The sequence below is a fragment of the Typopeltis vanoorti genome, chromosome 23 (genome assembly GCF_054136105.1).
Source record: "Typopeltis vanoorti isolate ZY-2024b chromosome 23, IOZ_Tvanoo_1.0, whole genome shotgun sequence".
Lineage (NCBI taxonomy): Eukaryota > Metazoa > Arthropoda > Arachnida > Uropygi > Thelyphonidae > Typopeltis > Typopeltis vanoorti.
In genome coordinates this window covers 19574860-19586602 of record NC_143571.1, presented here as the reverse complement: position 1 = coordinate 19586602, position 11743 = coordinate 19574860, and the positions used below count along the sequence as shown (strand labels likewise).

The 11743-nt window shown below is 34.2% G+C and overlaps 1 protein-coding gene across 2 annotated transcripts in view; it reads right to left on the bottom strand.

Annotated features, from left to right (window-relative positions):
- Positions 1 to 1289: 1289 nt before the first annotated feature.
- LOC150093667 (migration and invasion enhancer 1) overlaps positions 1290 to 11743 on the bottom strand; it is a 28028-nt gene continuing 17574 nt past the window's right edge. For both annotated transcript variants that reach the window (XM_090412777.1, XM_090412776.1), the window contains exon 4: positions 1290 to 1904. In XM_090412777.1, coding sequence (XP_090268903.1) covers positions 1824 to 1904 — 81 coding nt within the window. In that variant the 3' untranslated portion in view covers positions 1290 to 1823. The remainder of the gene's footprint in view (positions 1905 to 11743) is intronic.

The window sequence follows — 11743 nt, the reverse complement described above, 5'->3', positions numbered from 1 at the left end:
AGTAACTAGATTTGAAATGAATATTATAAAAGGGGGTCTATCTTTATCCTGTGGCACTTGTCAGCTGCCTCTCTTCACCAGATGCCAGGTATTGTTAGTAACAGTAATTGGCCGCTAGTGAAGACCGAACTGCTCTCTCAGTCTCCAAAAAAAAGTTAGATAAGATAAAATGGCCCTGCCTACTCCTTGTAAGGGAATCAAAGGTTTTTTTCCCTTTTTTATGTCTTATTCTGCACACAGAATTGGTTAGTCATTGATAAGTATTATTTTCAAAAAATTCAATGGGCACTGCATCTTTTCTAAAAAATAAGGGTGCCCATCAAATCTTTGCAAATAATGCTTGTACGATGCATTTTTTTTTTAATGCAAATTCCACCCATGAATGGCTTTAACTTATACTACATCTAACTTGTAAAGACCACAGGAAGAGTTTGTTATAACGAATAGTTTGCTGTAGTAAATTTCTTTCAGCACAGTATTATACCTATGGGATTTTGGTTGGAACTTCTCGGTAGTTTATTACAATGAGTCAGCTGTACATTAGATGTAAGGTCGAGTGGACTAAGTATTAGATAATCCAGAAAAACCAATCTCAAGAGACTAAGCAAGAGCTTATTTCTTTCAAGCCACTTCATGCATCCAATGAGCAAGATGGTATATATTTTGGTTGGTTGGATGGTTTAGATAAATTAATCTCTCACTGAGTGATGAAATTCATTACTTAACTAAAGACATTCACAAAATATCCATGCCCACAGAATTTGAAACCAAACAGTTTGTTGAACAGAGAGTAGATATGCTAATCACTTAGCCAGTTACAGGATGCCAATTCTGGATGGAGCAGGAATTAAATTGAAAGCTATTTAGCAATGAACACATTAGTGGGCTACAATTTTAATATTACTATTTTTTTTATTACTGTAACTATGTAAATCACTAAGCCCAGAGACTAAATCACTATTATAGAATAATACCCATTTAAACTTTTTCATGGGTTATACTCTTTATCCTGCAGACCTATAAGCCATTCATATTATTTTCACTGAAAATTTATGCATTCTGCTTTCATCATACAAATTCTATCCATTAAATTACCTTGTAACTGCTTATAAATCCATAATTTTTATATAAAAATCAAATCTTTCCCCAACCTTGAATAAAGCATCTTTCAAATTCAAATAAATATAATTTTCAAAAATGGTATGATGATTGCCAATAAATACATATCATAAAATGCAGAATTGCCCACACAGTATTTTTAGATTCCTTGACAATATACTACTCAGCAATTTCTTACTTCATACTTTATTTCCTTTTTATGAATATAAAACTTTTAACTAAAAATGAATTCAGAAAACAGAGTCAAATAGCCTTGCAAGCCAAACAGAATCCAGTATAGTATATCATAGCATGTATCATAAAATTATAAACTAGTTGAACTTCCACATGAAACCCTCCCTATTGTGAACTTACTGTTTGTAATTATAAACTATTTTCAGTTAATTATGTTAAATTTTATAAATTTAAATAAATTAAATATAATACTTTCCTACGTGATAAAGAACATCAAAAACAATGCATGAAGATAACTGTTTACTAATCCAAAGTTGTACTAATTAACATCAAATCTATCTCTGAGAAACATCAGTCTTCCTTTTTGAGATAGATTGTCAAACATAGTACAGGCAATGGTGAGTAAACATTACAAATCAACATGCCTAATTACACTTGTAAAAAAAGTAGAGATACTTGTTCAGCATCTGATTAACCATAAATACTTTTATATTAAAAACAGATTTAATGTTACAGCAAACTGCATTTAGTTATAAAATAACACAACTTTCTGTTTTTTCAACTTTCCCAAAAGCCTGGTTGTTACTAGCTGCTACTGTACGATTTACAACCTAAAAAGAAAAGAAAATTATTTAAAAACTGTAAATCTTATTTAAAGCATTTCAACTTTTCTCCATTGATAAAAAGGCAAATGAAAATACTTCTATGAATGGGAAAAAAATATATTTTGGGGAGGGGAAGGAGTTGAACATGAAGACTACATAGAAAGCCAGATTTCTCTGTCTCAAATATTCTTCTAAGAATTGCTTGCTATTTTAATGTGTCAGCTTCTATTATATATAATTTTAGCTCTTGGTAACAGTAAATCAAAAATTAAAAGAATGCAAAAGATTACAAATTTAATTAGCAATTATCTGAGGTAATCCAGGAGGCCCAATATTGTGCTAAATATGGTGTTTTGTCAAGACATTATAGGCCTTCAAATAAACAGGATGGTCACATTGTCATAAAAGAAAAGGAAAAAAAAAAATCACAGAACACATTAACAGAAATTCCATTCAATGGCATTTTAATACAGTTAGTCCTCCATTTAGAATGGGATTCCATTCTGACATTTCTGTTGTAATTGAGAAATCAGTATATGTTATAACATAACTATATGATAACAATTAACATGCTTAAAACTAAAATGCATAAGTTGGTACAAAAAATTTTTGCATACACTAATTTTATGGTAAGTGTGCAATTACCAGTAAAATAATCAGAAACACATGGTGCAATAGTAATTCTTCAATGCTGCTGGTTTATTAATTGGAATTCATCAAAGGAGGCAGAGAATACTATGTACAACACAGCATTCTATGTTTAATAAACAAATTCTTCAAATTCACAAAATGTAACAAAGTGTTGGATGGTCTAGGACAGGGATCGGCAACCTTTTTGGAGTGAAGGGCCATTTTTAAAATTATATCTGTTAAAAAAATATAGGGAGCTGCACTTTTTTTTTTTTTTTTACAGTAACACATTATCATACTTGTAAAACACAACGCAGGAGTGACATGTTACATGAAATTATATGATATCTTAAAATATTAAATAATAAAACAAAAGATTTCCTTCTCCTTACAAAAGCATATGTATAAAATCCAATAACATACCTATTTCTTTAATTTTTTTAAATTTCAAATATCTTCTTAGTGCGACTTTTGCTGTTGAACTTCTTTGGGGAGGGACGATGAAAGACTCGCGTTGTTTAGTTGGTTTCTCAACGTACTCAGACGTACAAAAATGTTTTAGGAAAATTTGGAGAAAAGAGCAAAGCTAATAATAATGGCAAATACCTGTTGGATTTCTGCTCAGGACATAGACTGGTTATTACTAATACCACGTTCCAACATAAAAATGTGCATGAATTCACATGGAGAGAAGAGGCAAGGAATAAGAAAAGTCTCATTGACTGTTATTGTTGATAGTGATGTTTTCTCCCTAGTGCAGGACACAAGAGTGTACAGAGAATTTGAAATTGGAAGTGATCACTATTTAGTCTTGAGCAGGATAAAATTGAATTTCATATTGAAAAGAATGACGTGTAAAAGTGAATAAAAGTTTAGCAGCTCTCAGATGTGAACTGTAGACTAAAATACACAAAGATTATTGAAGAAAAAATGAAAGAGTTTGAGAACAGGAACCAAACCATAGAGATTCAGTGGCAAGCCTTGAAGAAAACCCTGACTGATTCAGCTAGAGAGGCATGTGGCGAAGTTGTCTGCAAAGATAGAAAAACTCCATCGTGGACACAGGAAGTTAAAGAGGCAGTGAAGGAAAAGAAGAAAGCATATCAAAAGTTCCTTGCAAATAAGTCAGCTTGTGCTCTTAGAGAATACAGAGAAAAATGCAAGAATGCTAAACAGTGTGTAAAACTAGCTAAACAAAAGTCATGGGAGGACTTTGACAAGAATACAGAAAATAAATATCAAGAAGGTGGCAAAATATTGAAGAAGCTTAGGAATGGAGAAAAGAGTGCTGTAAAAGGAGTTAGAGATGATAAAGGTCAAACGAAAATGGGAGAAAAAGGTATCCTTGAAGTATAGAGTAATTACTTTGAAAATTTGCTAAATGAAACAAGCAGTGATGACAGCACAGTGACAAAAAACACTGACCAGGCATGCAGCCAGGAATACATATCCATACTTGAAGTAGAAAAAGCCACCAAAGGCTTGAAATATGGAAAGGCAGCAGGAGTAGATGATATTTGACCAGAAATGCTGAAGTATGGTGGTATAAAAGTCTTACAGTGGCTGCACTGCATAGTTCAGAATGCCTGGACAGAGGGATGAATTCCCAATGATTGGAGTAGAGCTCTCATAGTATCTATATATAAAAAGGGAAATAAAACAATGTGAGAATTACAGAGGTATATCCCTATTGAGTGTTCCTGGTAAGATATATGCAAGTATACTTGAGAAACAGTTCAGAAGAATTGTGGAAGAAAAGCTTGGTGAAGAACAAGCTGGATTCAGGTCAAATAGAGGCAGTCAGGATCAGATCTTCACTTTACGACAAATAGTGGAGAAATCATGGGAATATAACAAAGATCTGTATTTAAGTTATGTCGATTTGGAAAAGGCATATGACAAGGTGCCAAGAGAGAAGCTATTCAATACGCTACAGTTATATGGTGTCAATGGGGCATTATATCAAGCAATACTTAGTCTTTATTTGAGTTGTAAGTCAGCAGTTAGAATTGAAGTACAGGAAGATGGTTTAATGTTAAATCTGGTGTGAGACAAGGATGTACATTATCCCCTCTGTTATTAATTATCTATATGGATCACATTATGAAGGAAAGTGGTATTAAACATGATATCAAAATTGGAGATGTTAATGTCAGCTCTTTGCTTTATGCAGACGATGTTATACTTCTAAATAAATCCGCTACAAGTCTGCAAGATTCTCTGACTAAATTGAATAACTGTTGTAATAGATATGGTATGAAGGTCAGCAATAAAAAGACAAAGACAATGAAAATAGGCAGAATCATTGAAAATGTCAACTGTGTTGTGAATGGAAAACCTGTGGAACAAGTAAAACATTTCAGCTACTTAGGCACGATTTTTAATGAAGATGGTAAATTAAATATGGAAATAGACAACAGAATCAATAAAGCTGGTATGGTAGGAAGTCAATTGAAAAAATTCATATGGAATAAGAGAGAAATTAGTAGGAAAACTAAATTAGCTGTATACAAGACAGTGCTCAAACCAGTTTTAACTTATGGATCTGAGAGCTGGGTCAGAAGTAAAACACTTGACCAAAGACTAGAGACCGCAAATATGAGAGTCCTGAGAAAGATTAGGGGTGTGAATGGATGGCATCAATGGCAATATCATATTAAAAACGAGAATATTAGGAAAGAACTTGACATTGTCAGCATCCAGGAATGCATTAGCAGAGCTAATCTCAGGTGGTATGGTCACTTAAACAGAATGGGCGAGTGAAAGATTAGCAAAACAAGTGTTCTCTGCCAAGTTGGCAGGAAAACAACCCAAAGGAAGACCAAGGTGGATTGATACGGTATAAAGTGTTTTAGACGATAGAAATATAAGATCTGGTAATGTTGGAGTCTTGTCAAGTAACAGACTGATTTGGAGGAAAATTGTAGATAGGAAGTTAGTAATGATGTAAATTTTTCATGTAGTACTATCATATCCTGTACACCCCTTGAGGGTACATGGCATGAATTTGATGATGATGACTTAATAAAATTCATATTAGAAAATATTTGCTCACACAAATATGTCAATCCGAAAATCGAAGTCCAAATGGGTATGTTTTTAACTGAATGCAAGTATCCGGTAAACAATTCCACATGTCAAATACAATCTGATCTTGCTTTTTAAGATCTTCTATTTCAGACTATTTGTGTTGTATTGCAAGGGTAGATATTTGTCTTTCCAACTCCTGCAGGTCAGCTTTAAGATTTCTAAATTTTGAATTCCAGAAATCCTTGGTTTTCAGGTCCTCTAACACAAGTTGAAATGCAGCCTCATCAATTCCAGCAAAAGGTGAAAAATTTAATTCGGTAGGATTAATTTCAAGTGGTAGCAATAAAAATGACATCGTTGTCTTGTTATTTCTAAATTCCTCAAATCCCGCAATTAAATTCAGATTGCATATTTACCACAATTTCTTTGAAAAAGGTTAAATTTATGGAATTATCATATTGTTCTTGTTGATATTTCTTCAACGTGGGAAAATGTAATAATCTGCATTTCTCTAAGTCTGTCGCAAACAAATATAATTTTTGTTCAAACAAATCGCTTCTTCTAAAAGCAAAACGGCTGTATTTCCCTTTCCCCTGTAGTTTCTTATTTAGTGCGTTTAAATGGGAAGTCATATCCATCATAAGGTAGAATTTTTGTAACCAATGAGTGTCTTCTAACTGTGCATATTCAAGGTCCTTTTATCTTAGAAACAACTTAACCTCTCCAAGGCAGGTGACAAATCGCATCAACACCTCTGGAAAGCCATCTTATTCTGTTATGCAAAAGAAGATCGGAATATTTGCAATCGATTTCTTTAAGAAGTTCACAAAATTTCTGATGATGTAACAGTATTGCCATTATTTTGTTAACAATTTCTACAACCAAATCCATCACTACTGTTCTAAGTTTGTGCACAAAGTATCTCTCGATGGATTATGCAGTGAAAGGAAAACATGTCATGCAAAATTTGTTTTTTAAATAAAGAAACAAAACCTTTTTTTGTACCTTTCATGCTCGGTGCCCCATCGGTCGCAATAGATATTATTTTGTTAATATTAATACCCTTACTTTTCAAGCAAGTGGTAACAGCATATTCAATGTCTTCTCCACGAGTTTGTCCTGTAAGTGGCAGTATATTGAGTAATTCTTCCTGAGGTCCTTGAGAGTTTATCTACAAATAAGTACAATCTGTGCAATGTCATCCACATCACATGATTCGTCACAGGCAATGGAGAATCTTGGTGCTGAATTTAGATCTATAACCTTCTGATTTGTTATATCTTCTGCCATTCGTATAGTTCTATTCCTTAAAATTTTAGCAGATAATGGCATGTCTTTTATTTTTGTAATTATTTCCGCTTTGTTTTTAAAATCGCAGAAAAGATATTCGGACATTTTAATAAAACATTCTTTCACATATTTGCCGTCCGTAAAAGATTTTCCTCGTTTAACAACTTCTTGAGGGACCACAAAACTAGCAATAGTTGTATTTCTTGATGCTTTTATCTATTTGGAAAATGAACATTTAGTTAGGTTTACTTTGCCTTGCATCTCTTCTACTGCCTTTTTTCTTTCATCTCCCTGTGGATATGCTTTGTCAAATGTATCCTGTTTATTTAAAAAATGTCTCTGTATATTTGAAAGCTTTTCATGGCATATTAAACACATTGGAAATCCTGCTGTATATTTGCCACAAATGCGTAGGTTTCGGTTCATTCACTTTTAAACTCCTGATTTTCTTGTTCTATCTTTCTCTTCTTTACTGACATTTTAAATACTATAAAAATATTTTTATTCTCTTAATATTTAATTTAATATTACAATATTTACATTACTCACCAGTAAATAAAAGCACGGCAATGTCCACTACAAAACCTTTACTTATTTTAACAAAGCCAGCAGTTTACAGACCACACCTGCACTATATACGAAGACAATGGGCACGTTCAGACAGGCAAGCGCTACTGTAGCGCTACATGTGCTAGCCTAGCGTGATGTCATAAATGTGTCCGAGCCAACTGCTTGATCGTAGCGCTACCGTAGTGATCGCCATTCCCTACAAATTAAATTAATTTATAGCGATTGATTTTCGCTACAAAGTTGCGCTCGCATAGCTGATCGTGCCCAATGTAAACTGACGTTTTTTGAGCATCGACATATGGTTAGGGGTCATTTGACCTACAAAATATTTCTTTTTACTTCTATGTTTAGATAGATCGTTTAATAACGAAAAGAGCCACAATTATTCATTGAAAGAGCCTCATGCGGCTCCGGAGCCGCAGGTTGCCGACCTGTGGTCTAGAATCATCTTTAGGATTGAGATGACAGTAGGAATAGACTTCTTTAAAAATTTATACATGACATTCAGCTATTATACATGACATGACATTTGGATAGGTTTTCTTTCTTTTATGCATACATTTTTCTGTAGCGTGCAACTGCAGCTTTCATCATTCTTCTATGTTGCCAAATCTCTCCCTGTTGGGATCATTTCTTCAAACAACCAGGCAAATGCTTTTTTTTTTTTGGGGGGGGGGGGGCTTGGCTTTCTCTTCTTGTTCTTCTGCTATTTTCTTCGTTTGTGTTTCTATCTCTATAAGGTATTTGTTTGGGAGCTTTTCATTCACAGCTCCCAACAAATGCTCTCCTTTACTCTTCATTGTCAACTTCCAACTCCTTAGCTAGCAGTACTATATTGTCACCAATCTTTTGTAAGACTAGAATCCTGTGAAAATAGGAACATATTATGTTGTGTTATGTCGTTGTTTTCTCTATATTATACCTTGTTCTACCTCTAAATAGCCCGCTTTCTAATCTACTGTTGTGCCCTTAAAATATTAATTCAGTACTATTCCCTTTTCGGATATTGGCAAAATTTATTTTTATGCTGCACCAGCCAATATCCTATAACAGAAGAGACTCTTGTTCAGGGAAATAATTCTAAATTCTAAAGGGATACACACAATTATTAATCTTATGCTAGCGCTGTGCAGATTCAGTGAGCAGTCGTGACCTGAATCTCACTTAAGCAATAATATCTAATTCCTTCCTGCCAAAATGTTCTATTTCATAAGTAGTGGTTTGAATTCGTAATCAGGCATAAACTCAGGTATAAGATACAAAACATGTTTATTGAAAAAATATAAAACATTTACAGTTAAGAAAATTCAAATACTCAATAGAACAAAACTCACTCTAAGTTAAGGTTCATACTAAATCACAACAATGAATTCGAGTAAGCTAAATCCTTCAATTACGAAAGGATAAGATTAAGTGTAAGCATAACACTACTAGGATATAATTCCTTTCACAAGTTATTCACAGAACAATTCTAAATTTCATTAGTCAAGCCTAGCCATTCTCAATCAAAATACTGCCTATCAGCAATTCTTCTTTGTTCCACGTGGTCTTAACTAATTCAATCAAATTCTCACTTAAAAGTTCTCTATTAGTGTCCTTAGTTTACAGTATACACAAATTTCTCATTCTTCTAAGCAATTTTTAACATAGAATGAAATTCTCTACATTACTGGATCCTTTCAGATTTCATACTGCTATCTCATGTAGATCTGGATTACCTTACCGTATAGTTATCGGCCGTCTTTTGCACCTGGCGATGCACTATGCTTTTCTTTGAATCATTTCCGAACTGCGGTGTGCTGTCTACCACTCCGCAGGAAATTTTCTCCGTTCTCTTTCATGGGACTTTATTCGAAGGGTCGATTCTGCATAGGCCGTCATAACACGATCAGCTTCACTTGGAAATCCTAGGGAAGCTGATCGACGAGGGCTACTCTCAAGAATAGCCCTCGTCCGACATCACTGTAGTCGACCCACCACTCTCTCACGAATCCGCTGACAAACCTCCTAAAACTGGAATCCAGGAACCGAAGAAGAAAAAGCGATGTAATATGGCGCACATAGTCTTTTATTCACCCTTTCATGCACCCTCTATTCGATGTGTTTTTTACCACACCAACCTCACAGTTCATGCCCCTTGGGTGATCCTACACTCTTCCTAATCTGTTGGGGTTACCCTATTTCAGGTAGTCGTTCTGACATCACTTTCCGCGTAAGTACAGCCTCCATCGCTACGCTCGACTCGTACAGATTATACACAATTATTCCGGATTACTACTTATTATCTTTCTGGAAGTTTCGTAATGTACTAGACAGCTTAATGGGACTTTCAAATAACTTAATAATTCCCTTACATAATTCTTACTATTCTGACACAAAATTCTCTGCTTCTCATTTCAGTTATACAGGAATAAATTTCAATATATGGCATATATGGACTACACATTATCACATAACATAAAATAATTTTTCATAATTATTAGCTGATGTGCAGATATCTCCTTAATTAGTAATATTTATCAAGCTAAATCCTGAATGAATGATTTCTTTGCAAGATTCCTTCATTCAGGATCTAACAGCTGCATCTGCAAGATATACAGTAAAACCCCGTTTTTACGTTCTCGCAATTTAAGTTTTCCTGCCATTTTCTGTTGGTCCCGTCTTAACGCCTATTCTTACGATGTATTGTTTTCCCGCCATTAACAACTTGATGTGGATGTTAATTCCCCTGATTTGTGTTTTTTTCCTCGGTGGCAATACCGATTTTTGAATCGATTTCAGCGGAAATCTGCGCATTTCTGTTCTCAGATGGCATTGCTTTCGGCTGTAGTTTGGTTTCCGCCATCATGGTGACTTGCGTGCATGCAGCAGTATTGTAGTGATGAGCGATACCGTGATTTTTCAATCATAGTACGAATTGATATTGCAGAATTTCTGCAACGTAATTTAGCATGTGAAAGTTGCTTTTAAGTTGTGGTGGTGGATTATCCATGTTAGTAACATGGAGAAAAAAGACAGAAAATATATTTCGGTAGAAGAAAAGATGGCAATTCTGCGACGTGTAAATTGGCATGCCTGAACACGTGTGCATTTAGCATAAGATCTTGGACTCTCCGTGTCCACTTTGAACGCGATAGTAAAAAAACAGGTCAAGGATTGAACTCAATGCGAAGCAATCTGGTGCTATGTCAACAAAAAAAAAAAAAAACGAAAAGCAAAAACAATTAAAGATTGTAAATTCATTTATTTTCAGTTATTAAATTTTGTAATCTAGTATGTAGACTCACATACTAACAGTAAGTCATCTTTTAGCCTTTTTTTAAATGTTTTTTTACATTTCCTGCTATTTACACTTTCCTACTATTTGCACTTTTTTTTTCCATCAGTCCCCTGAAAAGTGTAATAAAGGGGTTTTACTGTATCTACAAAAGTCTGAGGGGTTTTCTCACCATTAGCTCGAACAAAAATATTTATTGAATATGTCTTAAGAATAACATCCTCTGTAGGTTGCAAGAGTGAAGTGATATTTGGTGAATGTATTAATGGGATGACCATAGTAAGTAGCATTTGCCATAAGTCACATAATAAGTCTGGGATTGACTATACATTTCCATTTGCAATCTGTAAGTCATCATGAAATTCCTGCCAAGTATCTTCAAGGGGTGTACAGGATACAATAGTACTACATGAAAAATTTACATCATTACTAACTTCCTATCTACAATTTTCATCCAAATCAGTCTGTTACTTGACAAGACTCCAACATTATCAGATTTTATATTTCTATCTTCTAAGGCACTTTTTTACTGTATCAATCCACCTATATCTAGGTCTTCTTCTGGGTCGTTTTCCTGCCAACTTAGCAGAGAACACTTGTTTGCTAATCTTTCAATGCCCATTCTGTTTAAGTGACCATACCACCTGAGATTAACTCTGCTAATGCATTCCTGAATGCTGACAAGTACAAGTTCTTTCCTCATATTCTCGTTTTTAATATGATATTGTCATTGATGCCATCTGTTCGTGCCCCTAATCTTTCTCAGGACTCTCATATCTGCAGTCCCTAGTCTTTGGTCAAGTGTTTCACTTCTAACCCAGCTCTCAGATCCATAAGTTAAAACTGGTTTGAACACTACACCTAATTTAGTGTTCTGACTAATTTCTCTCTTATTTCATATGAATTTATTCAATTGACTTCCTACCATACCAGCTTTGTTAATTCTGTTATCTATTTCCATATTTAATTTACCATCATCACTAAAAATCGTGCCTAAGTAGCTGAAATGTTTTACTTGTTCCACAGGTTCTCCATTCACAATGCAGTT